Source organism: Solenopsis invicta, chromosome 14, assembly GCF_016802725.1.
Source record: "Solenopsis invicta isolate M01_SB chromosome 14, UNIL_Sinv_3.0, whole genome shotgun sequence".
Taxonomy (NCBI): domain Eukaryota; kingdom Metazoa; phylum Arthropoda; class Insecta; order Hymenoptera; family Formicidae; genus Solenopsis; species Solenopsis invicta.
In genome coordinates this window covers 6,315,771-6,334,117 of record NC_052677.1, presented here as the reverse complement: position 1 = coordinate 6,334,117, position 18,347 = coordinate 6,315,771, and the positions used below count along the sequence as shown (strand labels likewise).

The 18,347-nt window shown below is 33.2% G+C and overlaps 1 protein-coding gene across 2 annotated transcripts in view; it reads left to right on the top strand.

Annotated features, from left to right (window-relative positions):
- The window catches only part of LOC105204402 (gamma-tubulin complex component 2), a 53,065-nt gene extending 34,952 nt beyond the window's left edge, over positions 1–18,113 (top strand). Inside the window, exons 12-17 of one of the 2 annotated variants that reach the window (XM_039457167.1) lie at positions 3,776–3,944; positions 4,015–4,189; positions 7,161–7,304; positions 9,268–9,345; positions 15,050–15,210; positions 17,636–18,113. In XM_039457167.1, coding sequence (XP_039313101.1) covers positions 3,776–3,944; positions 4,015–4,189; positions 7,161–7,304; positions 9,268–9,345; positions 15,050–15,210; positions 17,636–17,720 — 812 coding nt within the window. In that variant the 3' untranslated portion in view covers positions 17,721–18,113. The remainder of the gene's footprint in view (positions 1–3,775; positions 3,945–4,014; positions 4,190–7,160; positions 7,305–9,267; positions 9,346–15,049; positions 15,211–17,635) is intronic. The other variant, XM_039457168.1, reaches the window with a different exon arrangement.
- The last annotated feature ends 234 nt before the right edge of the window (positions 18,114–18,347 follow it).

Here is an 18,347-nt window from a genome sequence, read left to right as displayed (position 1 = left end):
TTTTTCACTATCGGTACCACTATCCCTTCTCTCCAATCTTCCGGCCATCCCTCTCCCTTCCACACTCTATTACATATCTCCCACAGCCATTCCCTTATTTCTTTTCCCCCATATTTCCATACTTCATTCGTAATCCCATCCCCTCCTGCCGCTTTTCCGTCCCTCAATCTCCTTATCACCCTACCAATTTCCTCTCTACTAACCTCTTCTTCCTCCTCTACCCCTCTCTCCATTACCTCCCCTCTTATCCTCTACTCTACTCCCCCAGCACCCCTCTAAAGTGTTTTTCCCACTCCCCCATTTCAATCCCTTCCCTGACTCTCTTTCTCTTCCTCCTTCCTTTATTCACTACCTTCCACACGTCCTTTTCGGATCTTATTCCTTCTATATCCCTCTCCCATCTTTCCCTCTCCTTTTTCTTCTTCTCCTCACAATGTTCCCTGTACCTCTTTCTCATTTCTTTATATTTTTTCCCTTCTCCCCCTCTCTTCCTCCACCATTTTAACTCCTCCATAACCTCTCTTTTTCTATCCCTACATTCCTCATCCCACCATCCTCTCCGTTCCTTCTTCTCTTTCTTCTCTACTCTCTCTAATGCCACTTCTACTTTTCTCTTCATTTTCCTCCAAACCTCCCCTACCCCCTCACCATCACTATCCCTCTTCCCAAGGTATTCCTCAAATTTCTTTTTTCCCTTCTCCATCCAAACCCCCCTTCTTCCTCTCCCTTTCCTTTTCCCGGTCCTCTCTTCCCTCCGGCCTCCTCCCTCCACCCATACCGTTATCGGCTGATGATCGGAGTCTACCCAATCCTCCACCTTCATCTTTTCCACCTTCCTTCTTGTCTCCTCATTCCCGATCACATAATCTATTACGGTCCCTCCCTTCCCTCCTGTATACGTCCATTCCCCCTCCTCATCCCCCTTTACGCTTCCATTCAATATTGACCATCCCAATTCTCCTATATAACCACATAGCTTTTTTCCCTCTCTATTCATCTTTTCATCCTTCGAGCTCCTCTTTCCCTGTTCTGCCCCTCCCTCTTCATCCTCACCTATTCTTCCCCCCTCTCTCCCCGTCCTAGCATTGAAATCCCCTCCTATTAACACCCTCACCCCTTCCTCTCTGTCCTCCATCCACTCTCTGTCTTCCCATTTTTCCCTCCAAATCTCTATTTACATATACTCCTATTAGTCTTCACCACTCTTCCCCTAAATTTACTTTTACTGCTTGTAATAATCCCTCCTCTTTTCTTTCCTTATCATCCTTTTCTCTCCCTATCCCCTCCCTTATCCCCACAATCATTTCTCCCATTGCCCTCCCTTTCTTACTCTTCCTTGCCGCCTCTTGCACTTCTCACACGTATCCTTTTGGCAGCCATTTTCGAACTCTTTCCCATCCCTTCTTCTGTAACCAAGTCTCACTCAGGAACATCACATCCCATTCTTTTAGTCTCTCCCTGAAATCCTCTTTATTTTCCATGCCTGCCACATTCCAAAAGCCTATTTTATACTTTTTGCCATCCTCTTTTTTCTTATTCCTCCTCTTTTTCCTATGCTTCTCATTTTATATATTTCCTTCTATTTCTCCCTCTCCCTCTCCCTCCGTCCACCTCCCTACTAAAAATCCTCTTTCTCTTTTTCCACTCCTCTACCCTTCTCCATCCCCCCTTCCATTCTCTTACTTCTTTTCCGTGCCATTCCCTCAACTCATCCTTAATCTCATCCCATAACCATAATTTCTCCTCAATCCATATTTTCATATAACCTACTCTTACTTTCCTACCTTCCCTCCTTATTCTTTCCGCTTCCTTCCTTATCCACCACTCTATCCTTCTCTCCTTTTCTGTCAGATCATCCACTATCCACTCCCTTCTTTCCCTCAGCTTTGCTTTTCCTTTCATCACTTCAATTTTCTCCCCTACACTAATCTTACCCATACCATTTCCCTTCCTTCCTTATCTTTTTTCCCTATACTCCTTATCCCTTCCACTCTCGCTGTCGCCCCCGTTGCCCCCACTATCTCTTCTATCTCTTTTCTTAACCCCTCTATTCCTTTCTCCTTTGCTTTCACTCCTTTTACTATTATATTTCTCTTCCTTTCTTCCCTTCTCCTCTTTTCCCCCTCTAACTCTATTCTCTTCATCCTTTCTTCTAATTCCTTCATCTCTCCCTTTCTCCCTCTCTCCATCTGCTTTACCCCTTCCTCTTCCTTCCTTTCCTCATCCCCTTCCTCTTTCTCCTCCCTCCCCCTACCTTTCTCTATCTCTTCCACTCTTTTCTCTAAACTGTCTAATCTTTTCCTCATTTCTTCCATCCATTCCCTCATCTCTGCTTTCCCCTCCTTTACCTCTCTTAATTCCGCTTTAATTTCCTTAAAACCCTCCCTTACTTCCCTTAATATCTCACTCAACCCCCCTTCTTCTTGCCTTTCCAGCTGTTTTTCCGACTGCTTTTCTAGCTGTTTTTCCGGCGATCTCACTACCTTTATACTTTTCTTAAAGATATCTGCCTGTAATGCATCTATCTCCTTCCTTTTCTCTCCTCTCTTAAACGCCTCTATCAGCGATAGACTATATGCTCTATCCCTCATCCCCTCTGCTTTGCTCGGTCTCCCCACCCTCCTCTTCTTTTCCCCTGTCCCCTCCTCTACTTCCCTTTCTCTCTCCATCTCGTCTTTCCTCTAACCTGCCTACTTCCTATTCACGAGTTTATTTACTTGCAGTCGGGTTGTAAAAGGAAAACAAAAATTTCTTTTAAGTAATCTATATATATATATATATTTTTTTTTTGTAGAAAATATTTACTAGAAAATATGACTCTTTTATATTTAAGATGATCACTTTTACTCTAAAAAAAAAAAAACAATTTAAACAAGTTTTATATTTTAGCTTATTTTTATAATTATTATACCGCTGTAGCAAATGCAAAAATATAAAATCATATATTAAGATATTAAATCGGTTACTCAAACGTTACTCTAATTCAAAATTTCCCGCTACTGCACTTACTCTCTCCTGCTCTGCTTCTCACTTCTACCGCCCGATGTCGCTACCCTCCCTCTTTTCTGCTTTCTCTCTACACTCTAAACCTGCTCTCCCGTCTAATCTCCAAATCCCGTCCCAACCCTACTATCCCTCCTGTCTCCCTATTCTCTTCCCCCGGCCCTTTACCCTTATTCACCCTCTACCACCAGCCCCTTCCCTTTCCCTTTACCTCCTCGCACTCCACCACGTCTCACCCTATCCCCTAATACCTGTTTATCACTCGCACTCTCCACACACACACGTCAGTCACTCTCGCTACCGGAAACGGAAGTCCTATTTATTTATTGTATATTTCTCATTTTTTGTAACAATAATGATAAAGACGAAGCAAATATTATTTTAAGTATAAAACAACATTTTGTACAAAATTATTGACAAAAATATTCTTTTATATTTCTCTTTTATAAATATGCTAATTTTTCTTCAGGCATATAATAGGTATAAAAACACAATTTTAGGTTGATTAATATTTCGAGGATCTATTTAAAAAAAAAAAAACAAATTTCTGGATTTCTTGAGGAAATTTTACATTTTCTACCTATTTTAAATTTATATTTTACATTTTCTGATTTTTGCGAGAATAAAATTGTTTACGATGTGACGCTACTGATAAAGAATGATTTGGCGCCATTAATATGGATTTATAAAAATGAACTTGTTTGATTTCTGTAAGAAATTCTTTATTTATGTTTTAAAAAAATTAATATTAAGAACTAATTTTTTTTTGCAGAATACTGTTTCCAAGCGGGTAAAATTTTGACTGGTTTGGAAGCTTTTGTCTTCAATTATGATGTTAAATGGCCAGTTTCTCTAATTATCAATAGAAAGGCCATAGCTTGTTATCAAATGTTGTTTAGGCATTTGTTTTATTGTAAATATGTTGAGAGGCTTTTATGCAGGTAAATTGCTTTGTTTTAACAAATTTGTGCTTTATATTTATAATAAAATTTAAAAATTTAATGATTATAGAGTATGGGTCAGTAATAAAATAGCGAAGACCTTCACACACGAAGTAGCGATGGCTTACAGACAGGCATTTTCATTACGTCAGAGAATGCTTGATTGCATACAGCATTTGGAATACTATATGATGGTAGAAGTTGTGGAACCAAATTGGTTAAAATTTATAAACAAAATGAACAAGGTGATGATTAATTTTTTTTTGCAAAATATAATATATATATATATATATATAAAATATAATATATATATATATATATATATGTACAAGATGTTCGGCAATAGGTAAGAGAAAATTTGAAAGAAAAGAGTGATTCTAAATGATAAAATAAGACAAAAATAAAAAATAATAAAACTTTGATTCGTTTTTTAATTATTGAGTTAGAAAGAAAGTAATATATTAGGAGTATAAATAAGTTTCCGCCGTTTTTTTTATCAAAAATTGGGCATTTATTGTGAAAGAACGGTACCTAATGTTTTATTCGAAGTATTGTCCATCGCTAGCCACTACTTTTTCCCATCTTTCTGGCAGCATACGGATACCGCGTCGGAAGAATGCTTCATCTTTTGAAGCTATTCACAAATCGACCCAATTTTTTGTATCTTTATATGATGTGAAGTGTTGCTCAGACAGGCCATGCGCCATCGATCGAAACAGGTAGTAACCAGAAGGAGCAATGTCTAGTGAATACGGCGGGTGGGGTAAAACTTCCCAATTGAGTGTTTCCAGGTAGGTTTTGACCGGCGCCGCAACATGTGGACGAGCATTATCATGCAGAAGAATAACTTTGTCGTGTCTGGAGTAGTAGTGGGCACGTTTTTCCTTGAGTACTCGGCTCAATCTCATCAATTGTGTTCGGTAGACAGCCCCAGTAATGGTTTCATTCGGTTTGAACAACTCATAATACACGACACCAAGCTGATCCCACCAAATACACAACATGAGCTTTTTTTCATGAATGTTCGGCTTGGCTGTCGATGTTGAAGCATGGCCAGGTGGTCTCCATAATTTCTTCTTGGGTTATTGTAGTGGATCCATTTTTCATCACCAGTGACTATACGATGCAAAAAACCCTTTCGTTTATGCTTGGCAAGCAGCATTTCACATGTGAAAAATCGGCGTTCAACGTTTCTCGGCTTCAGTTCATATGGAACCCAGTTTCCTTGTTTTTGAATCATTCCCAATGATTTTAAGCGATGTGAAATTGCTGGTTGTCACTCCTAATGTAAGTGCAAGTGCTTCTTGCGTTTGGCACGAATCTTCATCTAATAATGTTTCCAATTCCGCGTCTTCGTACACTTTCAGCCTTCCGCTACGTTCTTTGTCTTCGACGTCAAATTCACCGTTCTTAAACTTGTGAAACCACTCACGGTAACTTCTCTCACTTAAGGCAGCCTCACCATATGCTTCTACAAGCAATCGATGCGCCTCGGCTGCAGATTTCTTTAAATTAAAGAAGTAAATCAAAAGCTCCCGCAAATGACGCTTATTCGGCTCGACATTTTCGCACGAAAAAAGATATATGATGCTGATACAAAATCGCTAATATTTTAAGGTTATGTTGTTGCCAGATGTCTAATCTTACGGTATAACGTTTTGCAACAGACAATTTCAACCATAACATATTAGTGGCCCCATTTTTTGTGAAACGGCAGAAACTTATTTATACTCTTAATACTTCTAGGTCAAAATTGAAACAATTTATATTTAAAAACAACTTCAACCAGTAATGTAATGGCTTGTTTTTTATGTCTTTTTCATTTTTTTGGGGAGGTAGCTAGCTTAATTCCCTGCGCATAGAACTTGAGCGATTTCTTGACGAGAAATTGTTGAAAATGGTGTTTGCAGTTGTTTAAAGAAGTACATGCTTTACATTAAGGAAGTTTTGTAAAGATCGAAAGTATTATAGTAATCCAAAAGAGCAATGTTTGCAGTGAATATACCCAGCCAAGTTACAATATCTTTTTGTAGGAAAAAAAAAGAGATCTGGTGTTGCCCTAATGGAATAAAACAACCTTTTTATTCACCAGTTCTAGGTGTTTTTTTTTGCACTGGCTTCCTTCAGTTTGCCCAATTGGGCACGGTACTTGTCTGAATTAAGTTGTTTTTGGAAGGAACTCATAATACATGACATCTTTCCAGTCCCATCAAATACATAGCATGACCTCCATGTGAAGCCCGGCTTTGGAGTGATTAACGGTTTTTCTGAATAGTGTCCTCAGGACCATTTTCTAATTGTGTTGTAGATAACCTATTTTTTATCACCTATTACGATTCGTTTAAAAAATGAAATTTTCTTTATTGCATTTAAATAATGACTCATATATGAAAATACGATTAATTAATTTTTTTCATATAATACAAATTACGCGACACCCAGATATCAAGATGATTCACGTATCACACCTAATGCTCGTTGACTTGATTATGTGTGATAAATAAAGTATCTCTTCAAGTTCTTGAATTGTATCGTTCTTGAATCTTATATCGTGAATTAAAGTCTTGATTTTATTATTAGCAATAGCTGGTCGACCAGTGCGCTCTTCATCTTCGAGGGTCGTATCATCAGTAATCACCAGTATAAAATTTCGCAAACCATTTTTTGATACATTAAATTATCGCATTGTCTCCACATATAGTACATGTTTCTTTTCGTTTGTTTCGTATTTTTCGGAAGTAAAGCAACATTAAACAACATTAAACAATGAAAGTATAGTTTATTATTTTTTCATTTTTCTTTCAATCTCAAGTGAACACAACGCTTTTACATACGATTTCCGCATATTAAATGACGCTTAGAAGTTCGAGCTACACATTAACATGTATTTAAGCCATCTAGATTGACAGTTATTTCTAACAAAACACAATAACCTCTATTGAGAAAATATATTATTACTTTTCTTCCAACCTAATATAAATGTTTATACATAAAAAGATTGCTTGAAGCACGTGGATATATAGATATTATAATAAAAAAACGAAGCTTTAATCGCAATTTTTTGCTAATTTTCTTAATTTTTTCTTGTTTTATTATTTAGAATCATTTTTTAAATTTTCTCTCACTTGTTGCCGAATATCTTGTATTTATGTAATTAAAATTTATAGATTTTATGTTAGACTTGCTTTACATGCTTATTTGACAAATTGTCACCAGGTTAGTAATGTCGATGACGTGTTGAGCGTACATCAAGATCTGCAAGATAGTTATATGAAGGAATGTATGTTGACCGATTCCGATCTTCTCGGTTGTATTACTGGTATATGTGCAACATGCGTGGAATTCTGCAATTTTATGCAGGTAAATATTTATATCTAATAATTATCTAATTCACTCTACATGTATAAAATTACATCTAATGATCTCTTTCTCTACAGATTGTCTTATGTTTCTAAACATACTGAATGTACTACTGTATATATTGAACGTACTAATATTTTAAGTCTCCTGTTTTTTTTTTCTTATACAGTAAAATTTGTATTTTATGTAAAGTATTTTTATTAGCAATTTGCACATATGCAAAGATTTTTGCAATGCAAAGATTGATTAAACCTTTCCTTGAATGGCAATATTTGATTTAAAGCTATTTTTAAGAAATAAATTTTATTAACCTTCTATTCTTAACATTTAAAAAATAAATGTTAAGGATATACAGGGTGATTCAGAATAACCCGTTGTCTTTCAAGGGACGTATTCCTGGTCGAATTCTAAGACGATTTTTTCTTTGCCAAAAATTTGTCAGACGCTTAGATTTTGAAATATCAGCCGATTAAGTTAGCGTATCACGGTCGAATACAGATGGTACGCAGGGGCGGCGCACTCACCGTTACGCGCGGGTGTGTCGTGAGGTGCTTGCTATGCTCAGCTGATACAACACACAAGTTTTTCTTCCTTCTCTCTCTCTCTCTCTCTCTCTCTCTCTCTCTCCCTCCTCTCCCCCCCCCTCTCTCTCTCTGTCACATCACAATGCTAACTTTAACTTAAAAATGTAATTAATTTTCTTCTTAATTTTAATGATTTTAATAAAAAAAGTGCCAGGAAATTCTTTATACAGTCGAAGAATCGAATAAAGAATTGCACGAAATCTAGATATTTAATTACATTTAATAAATTATGTCATTGCAAGTATTCAAACAAATATTTATTAAAATTTAATAACTTTTTTCTCAGTGTCTAATCTCTTGATATAAAAAAATAATTTTAATAAAATAAATAGAAAAATATTTTTCAATAAATTTTATTATTAAAAACAATATTAATCACTACTTTATTTTTAAATTGCCGCATTCTAACTTCTGTTCGACCAATCACGCATTCATATTCGATCATAACGTATCCCATAAAATCAGTCGGTTCTTTCCTGTTGTCGAGTAAACACGTGTTGTCTGTTCGTCGCGCGTAAACACGAGTTTTATCGAGTTACATATTTTCGCACGCCGAATGACTAATAATTATTTACAGTGATCGTTACTCGAAGTGATCGTTAATTAGTTATTCAAGTTTTATTGATCAAGTGAATGAATTGTGTATTATGATATTAAAGTGATAATTTACGAGAGGATCAATGAAACTTTGGTCTGTCTCATCGTGGAGACAACTAATTGATCGCTGTACAGAATAATACGTAAGTAAATGCATGTCCAAACTTGTTTATGCAAGCACGTGCGCGCGCGCGTTTACTCTCTCCCTCTCCCCCCCTCTCTCTGTAACAAAAAAAGTACTACTGTTTCTAAAAACTCGAGATGTAAATACTTTTGTAGATTTCGTGTGATTCTTTGTTCGATTCTTCGACTGTACAAAGAATTTCCTGGCACTTCTCTTATTAAAATCATTAAAATTAAGATGAAAATTAATTACATTTGTAAGTTAAAGCTAGCATTGTGATGTGACAGAGAGAGAGAGAGAGAGAGAGAGAGGGGGGGGAGAGAGTGAGAAGGGAGAAATACTTGTGTGTTGTATCAGCTGAGCATAGCAGGCACCTCACGACACACCCGCACGTAACGGTGAGTGCGCCGCCCCTGCGTATCACCTGTATTCGACCCTTGATACGCTAATTTAATCGGCTGATATTTTAAAATCTAAGCGTCTGACAAATTTTTGGCAAAGGAAAAATCGTTTTAGAATTCGACCAGGAATACGTCCCTTAAAAGACAACGGGTTATTCTGAATCACCCTGTATAATGAAAAAGAAAACTATAATGGATGAGAGTTAGACATATTAATTTTCATATATACTAAGTTTTTATATTTTACTAATGTTAAGCGTATGAGCCGCTACTACATTGATGCTGAATTGACATCCATGATCGGTACCTGTCAGGAAGATGTCTATGAATACGAGGTATACTCTCAAAGCTTTAAGCTCGTCCGAATGCATCTCTGTAGCCATAGAATCACGAAGTATTTCTTTGCGGAAGAGGCATTTTTTATAATCATTATTATTGTTAAGAACATATGACTGATATACATATACATATACAGGGTGTTTAATAATTAATGATTAATCTCTTGCATGTAAGTAGAATGGACCAAACTGAGTTGAAAAGTCCTCTACCATTTTCCAAAATTCGCAATAGTTAACAAGTTATAAATTAATAAAAATAGCCGAATTAATTCCGCCCACCGCCAATCCAAGCGCGCACTCGACGTTGCTAAGCGCGCGGGGCGTGATGTTTACTAGCGGCGATGGCCTTCGCAAGAACGGCGCGTAATGCTGACTCCCACTTTGAGTCGTAAATGTCCTCCGTCATTCTTATCAAAACAAAACTTTTTAACTAAGTCGAGCGCGCGCTTGGATTGACAGTGGGAGGGATTAATTCGATTATTTTTATTAATTTATAACTCGTTAACTATTGCGAATTATGGAAAATGGTAGAGGACTTTTCGACTCAGTTTGATCCATTCTACTTACTTGCAAGAAATTAATCATTAATTATCAAACACCCTGTATAAGATGTTTGGCAATAAATGAGAGAAAATTTAAGGACTGATTCTAGATAATAAAATAAGACGAAAATTAAAAATAACAAAATAGCAATTAAGAGACTTCAGTTTTAAATATATTTATAAATAATTATAATTTAATATGGCTATGTTTAAATATTTATATGTTTTATGCACTTTTTACGTAAATGTTTAAATATTCAGAATCACACAATCAAGAATAATAAAATTTTGATGGAAACTTTATTTTTTCATTTTCTCCCAATAGTTGTCGAACACTGTATATATTGTTCCTAATTTGCATGGTGTAATTTATATTTTATAAATATTATGTATACAAGGTGTCACAAAATATTCGTTCATGCTCTTGTGGGTTGATAGAGTAAGTAAAACTGAGAAGAAAAGTCCTTAACCATTTTTCAAAATTTGCAATAGTTACTGAGATAAAAATTAATATAGTCGACGAATGAGCACATACTTAATTCCCTATTCACCGCACGCGGGGACCGCCCGTTAGTCGCCACACCATAGGCAGCCGCGGCAGGCGGCACAGTGAGGCTGGTAAGACAATCATTGCTGCTTCTCTCTTTTCACCGCTCCGCCTGCCGCGGCTGTCTATGATTTGGCGATCAACCGGCGATCCCCGCGTGCGGTGCGTAGGGAAAGTATGTGCTCGCCGACTATATTAATTTTTATCTCGGTAACTATTGCGAATTTTGAAAAATGGTAAAGAATTTTTCTTCTCAGTTTTACTTGCTCTGTCAATCCAGGAGAGCATGAACGAATATTTTGTGACACCCTGTATATAAATGTTTTGTAAAATAATATTTAGCGAGCACACTTTTATTATATTATATTGTCTACATTGTTCTTCGTACATATAAGAAGAATAAAAAATTTCGAGCTCTAGATAAAATTGTACCTTAGATGTTAGATGTTTTAAATTTTTATTGTGTAGATTTAAGTAAATAATACAATATTGTAGATAAAGTAAGTATAAAAATAGAATATATAAAGCAGTATTCGTGCGCATGCGTCCGTGCGTGCGTGCGTGCGTGCGTGCGTGCGTGCGTGCGTGCGTGCGTGCGTGCGTGCGTGCGTGCGTGCGTGCGTGCGTGCGTGCGTGCGTGCGTGCGTGCGTGCGTGCGTGCGTGCGTGCGTGCGTGCGTGCGTGCGTGCGTGCGTGCGTGCGTGCGTGCGTGCGTGCGTGCGTGCGTGCGTGCGTGCGTGCGTGCGTGCGTGCGTGCGTGCGTGCGTGCGTGCGTGCGTCGTGCGTGCGTGCGTGCGTGCGTGCGTGCGTGCGTGCGTGCGTGCGTGCGTGCGTGCGTGCGGCGTGCGTGCGTGCGTGCGTGCGTGCGTGCGTGCGTGCGTGGCGTGCGTGCGTGCGTGCGTGCGTGCGTGCGTGCGTGCGTGCGTGCGTGCGTGCGTGCGTGCGTGCGTGCGTGCGTGCGTGCGTGCGTGCGTGCGTGCGTGCGTGCGTGCGTGCGTGTGTGTGTGCGCGCGCGTTTGTGTGTGTGTGTAATATATATTATAATTTCTTGATAAAGTATTATGCAAGGTGGCTCATTTTAATTTATCTATGCAAATTTTTCAAAAAATTTGTAGAAAATATGGAAAAACAAAAGTTGAATTTGCAATATGTAGTTACATATCTTTTTGAAAAACAGCTGTTTTTACATCAATTGATTCAGCTTATTATTTTATGCATAAAACTATTAAGATATATTTAACGAGTAATTTATAAGATGTTTTAGATTTTATATCAAAATATGCCAGAATAAAGTATATATTAATATTTTGTAAACTATTAATTTTTTGATGACTTTATTTTAATACTTTTATATGTATAATAATTAGAAGAATTATATATAAAACTCATATAATATAAATTTATTTTATAAAATGATCTTTATGTGACTTTAGAAATCGAGTTTTTCGAAAAAATTGATTTTCTTATTATTTATCCTTAGATCATACAACTTTTACCTGAAACGTTTTTGTGTATCTCCCATATTTTTTGAACAATTTGTTTGGATAAATTAAAATAAATCACTTAATTTATATATAAAATGTTCTTCGGTTATAAGATTATTTAAAGAATAATTATATTTTCTTATTTCTAGAGCGAATAAGAAATGGCTTCTATTTATAACAGATTTAGAAAGAATAGAATTGTAAATTTATTTTTAAATTTATCTTTGAATAATAATTTTTTCACATATTTTTTTAAAAAGCATAAACTTGAAGTAGTAATATATATTCATAATAATTCATTCATAAAAAGTATCCATATTTTTTAAAATCTTGTAAAAATTGCAATCCTTTTATCTTTGTAAATCTTTAAAAGTGAACTTTAAAATACATATTTATCTATTAAAGTGAATAGTTAGATCAGGAAGAATAGCTAAAATATTAGAATTAGAAATAGGACCAGGGCATAAAAAAACAATACTGACATAAGAAGCACATTGCAAAAATGAATTTTGTAACTAATTGTTATAAACAAATTATTGAAATCTGACTGTAGAGGAGAATTGATTACGTCAATCGATTCTTCAATTGGAAAAATTTATCAAAGAGACATACATAACTCTTTCTTAAATTATTTTCATTTTATAAAAAAAAAATAAATAATATTAACAAAACTTGTTCCTATCCGTAACAAAGTTAGCTAAAAAATAATAATTAGAAATATGACTAGAGCATAAAAAACATTACTAACCAAAAGCACGTTGCAAAATTTTTGCAATTAATTGTTATAAAGAAATTATTAGCATAATAATGTTTAATAAGTGTTGTGAGCGTCATAAAACGAGAAAGAAAGAATTACTAATATTTAAATGAAAAAATGGTTAATCGCTCGAAAGCGGATCTTAGTGCTCAATAATAATTTTCGAGGTGAATTTATAATATATATTTACAAGTTCTTCGAATTGCGTGCCGCATGTTTACCAGACTTTAAAACACAGCCGTTGAGTAGAACAAGTCTATAATTTTCGGAATAGGGGAGTTTATAAAATGTTGTAGGCATTACAATTATTCAGTTGACTAACAATTTAATTTGTGATATTACATTTCTTAAGATAAAGAATTTATTTGATTGATAATATGAAACCACAATGCCTTAATGGTCATAGCTATAAAATAAAAAATTGAAATGGCTACTGAGAGTTAGCGCGTATATGTAGGTGCGCAATCACAATATTATTATAAATATTTATTTATCTTGAATAACAAAAGCGAACGTTTCGACTCACTTTGTCATCCTCAACGTATTGATAATGAAATCTTGTAAAATGTCTAGCCGTCATCAGTCCACAAAGTAAGAAACGGCTGAGTCACTAACGGTTTGCTAAATGTGTAGTGGCATTTTTACACATAACGATGTCGAAGGAGATGACACTTCTCTGTATAATTTTCATCGTTATAGCTAGATTTTAGTTCTGATATTTATTATGTGATTTTATATACTTTTTCAAAAATAGTCGGACCGTAACTGAGGTGTTATTTTTTGCAATAAATTTGTCACAGTTATTTAGGGGGGAAAGAATTCTTATATTCAGATGTGAGTTAGCATCATTTATTATTAAATTGATTTTCAAGTTAATAAACGTGATATTACTAATTATTGTTCAATTTATAATTGTGTTATAACCGAAAAATCTATTCGGCGCGTGGTTTGTTGAACTGGTAAAGCTATATAAAATCACACAATAAATATCAGTACTAAGATTTAACTATAATCGTTAAAGTATTTTGTTTATATTGTGTTATAACATTTCTTGTTCTATTTAACGGCTGCGTTTTAAAGTCCGGCGTATAGTTGGGGGAACTTGTAAATTATTATTGAGTACTAAGATCCGTTTTCGACCGGTCAGCCGTTTTTTTCAGTTTAATGTATTTCCCGGTCATAAGTTTTTTCTTGTAGAATCGATTGGCACAATCAGTTTTCTTTTTCGTCAATTTTTAATATTTTTTTATAACATATTTTTTATAACATAATTTGTAACGAGAACAGCCATACTGGTCAAAAACAGATCTTCGTGCTTAATAATTTCCTAGGTGAATTTACATTTATAAGATTCCCCAAATTGCACACCGCATGCTAGCCAGACTTATAACGCAGCTTTTAAGAAGAATCCAAAAATGTAATATTATGAAGTTAAATTGCTAATCAATTCAATAATTTTGATATTTATAAACATCTCTACTATCCTCCTAAATGTTACTTCGGCCAGAGTTTAAACCTCTTAATAATATTTTTCGCGATAAATTTTTTACATAATTAATTATTTAATTTTTCACAATAAGGGGACAGAATAGTAGAGATGTTTATAAATATTAAAATTATTTAATTGATTAGCAATTTAACTTTGTGATATTACATTTCTGGATTCTTCTTAAAAACTGTGTTTTAAATCCAGCAAGTATGCGGCGTGCAGTTTGGGAAATCTTGTAAGTGTTCGTAAATTTACCTAAAAAATTATTGAGCATGAAGATCTGCTTTCGATCGGTATAGCCGTTCTCTTTATTTAAATATATTGATACATTTTCCGGTCATATTAAGATATCGTTTATATAATTTGATTATAATTAGTTGCAAAATTTGTAACGTGTTTTTTATGTCAGAAATGTTTCTTATATTTTGGTTTATTTCCAATTGTTATTTTTTTGCTAACCTTGCTGATTATGAATTTTAATGGGTTAAATTATATATTTTTACATATTTTGTAACAAACATTATTGTATTTTATTTATTTTGTTATTTTGTCAAGTTACTTTATTACATATGTTAATAATTTACATATTTAAAAATATATTAACGTGTTATAATTATAATATCTATTTTTAAGAATATTATTTATGTAATTATAATGTAATATTATTTATATTTAATTTTAAGAAAAATAATTATATTTTTTTATTACATTATTACAGTTAATAGTAAAGGGCATGGCTAATAGTTTATCTCTGCATTATTATCTATCATTGTTTAAATAAAAGTTTCTTATAATATATCACGTTTCTGTTACTTAAAAAAATTGTTCTTTATTTATTTAATATATGTATATGCTTATAATATATTAATTCTATTCTTTCAGATCGAGAACAGTTCTGCAACGAAAGATGGAACCGGAAATTTTGAAGAAATAATCATATCGTTAGATGAAAGATTTACTAAAGTATTAACACGACTTCTGGACCGAATTTGTGATTTGGGTTGTGATAATAATAATGAGAAATTACTTAATGTGTTATGTCGGTAAGAATTTTACAAATTTATATAATTTTTAAGCAAAAATGAGTTTTATTTTTTAGAAAAAAATAAATAAATTTTTTAGAAAAAAATAAACGATCAAAAAAAGATACATTATTTTTTTGACATATGGGGGGATTGTGCCTATTGCCATCGGTAATATTAAATTAATTTTCTGTGTGATTTTCTGACATTAAAGTTTTAGTTCAATTTAAGAATTGTGTTTGAAACTGAAAATAACAGCACATAGTTTGATAGAATTAGAAATTGTATATAAAATCACATAAGAACCATTTTATCATTCAAATTTAGTTGAACATTTAGGCTTGTTAATTATTTGTGTTTTCATATGAATGTATTCTTATTAAAGATATATTACTCGTTTTAGTAATATATTGCCATATATTAATGAAACTTACTACTAATAAAATATTTTTTGATTGGTTAATTAAAATTAATTATGCCTGTTCAATTTTTAACCTTAGCTCGTTACTTATGGGTACGACGTACCCTGTATGAGTTTTTACATTGTAACTTTTTTATAATACAATTTGAAAACTTGAATTGAGATTAAAAAAAGCTACAAAAGAAACTAACCAATATAGATAAGCCTGCAAGGGCATTCTTTTTTGCATTATTCTGAACGTGATAATGCATGAAAGTTTAAAAAGGATATCTGGTATTCATGGGCGACTAATTTATAATAGTCCCGGATGACACAAATTTGAGACCAAATTCGACAAAACTGATTTTTATTTATACAGTTGTTTTCGTGTTACAAATAAATAAAATGACCGTCAGATCACGCACCAGCGGGACGGGAGGCTTCCGCAGTGTCTCAACAATGTAAAAAAAAAAGAAGTGTAAAAAGTTAAGTAGATGGATGTTAAAGATGGATCGACAAAGATGAAAATTCTTATACTTACTATTGACAACATAAAATGTCGAAAGGACACTGTCAGCCGCGGTAACTGTAGAACGTCGTACGTCAGTTACTCATACTAATATGTGAAAAAAATGAGGTAATTATGCAGTACATGGGACCCAGCTCCAATCATGTTGATCTTGACATATGTTATAGAGGCAAGGATACTGAACAACTTTTCCTTACAAATTAATTGGCGCTCTCGTGTAGTTGTCGAGATACACTTAGAGAAAGAAAAAACAGTTTTTTTTAATTTTGGAAAATATTCATTTTACAAAAAAAAGGGTCAAACAAACAATGAAGCTCGTGATAAGCTCTACAAAAAAGGTCATATACATATTTTACCTAACTTCAATACTTTAGTCGTTATAATAGAAAAACTGTTTTAAGACACTGTGGGAGCTCCCCGTCCCGCTGGTGTGTGGTCTGACGGTTATTTTATTCATTTGTAATACGAAAACAACTATAAATAAAAATCAGTTTTGTCGATTATAAATTTATGTCATTACTTTCCGAATATAAAAGTTTTCAAAATTTTAAAACCTCTTTATTTTTTTATTATTAAAATATATGTTGACTTGTTTTATTAAATATATGTCCACTCTTTTAGATAGTATAAAAATAAGTGTGAAATAGTAGAATTACAAAAAGAATTATTTTAATATAATGTATATGTATTATTACGCGCATTATATTATTTTTGCGTCCTTTATTTACTAGTGCGCGCATGTATTATAAAACTTCTCTTCAAGGTGCGTGTTCTTTAATTAATATATTCAATAATAATATTTATTTAATACAACTCTTTCCTACCAGTTTATTGTTCAAATAATAAAATTTTATTAACTGTAAAATCATGATTTTTCATAAATGTTGGTTTTCGATATTTTAAATAATTGAACTTTTGGAGTGATTTATATCATATTTTTATATTAGTCTTTGGAGTTAACTAAAAAAATTCTACTAGTTTTCTTGTTTCCAATTTAAATTAAAAAATTGTGGTTTTTTTTATTCAAAATGCTCCTTTTTGTGAATTTTTGTAATACGATTTCTTTAAACAATTATAATTACTTGAGAATAAAATTGGATCTCGCTTATCGTCTTTGTTTGACTTTGAGATATTGACTTTACATATTGGGAATTAAAAAATATGCTTTATGTCCAGAGATATAGTGTGACAAAGTTACAGGATTCCACAAACTCATGGGTGGCGGGGAAGATAAATTAAAAATAAGGGTGATGAGCTAGGGTTAATATAATTTATCTCATTATTTTGGTGTGCTACATCTTTATTCTAACATTTAAGAAATGTTCTATTTGTTAAATCAATTTTGTGTCAAATCCTCATAATTTTCGTAATCTTTCTTTTTTATCAATATTGATATAAAATATGATATCATATATTTAACAATTGATATACTGACGTAAAATTATTTAATAATTCAATAATTATTGTATATAAAATTATATAAACAATAATTTCTAAATGATGTATGTTTGAATTAGGCTTGACTTCAATATGTTTTACACTGACATATTGATACGTCGAGGGAGAGAGAAGACCATCACGCAGCAAGATGTATCTGGTTAGCAATATTCTTCCCGATTTACGATACGTACACGCACATGCAGAGACACACATATTGTATGCATGCGCGTATGAAAAATAGAGATAATACAAGCTTGTACAACATTTACTGCAATCTATCTTTTGTTCGTATAAATTATACACAAACGATTTTATTACATAGACCTTATAATCATTAAAGATTTATCATTAGTTATAAAATATTACACATACAAATTGTAAAATGATAAATTTAAATGTATTCGAAACACATTCATTGTATATTATATTTGTTGCAAATTTAATGCTACGTATTTGTATATCATGTAATATTGAGATAAATTTATATTGAGTTTAATGATATATTTACATGCAGCTAAGTTAAATTTACACTTACAATAAAATATTACATAGCAATATTGTTTATTATTGATTTATAAAATAAAGTTTTATATAATTCTGCATAGTAGTTTATGAAAGGTAAGCTATTTTAAAAAGTTTGTTAAACAATAGAATATACAGGATATTTTAGCCTTATCCTTATAACGTCGTACTTCTCATTTCTTCTTTTGTCTAATTCTTAGACAATTTTTTTTTAGGAAAATTTTATTCGAAGCTTACATTTTGAATTAAAGAGAAATAGTTTGTAAA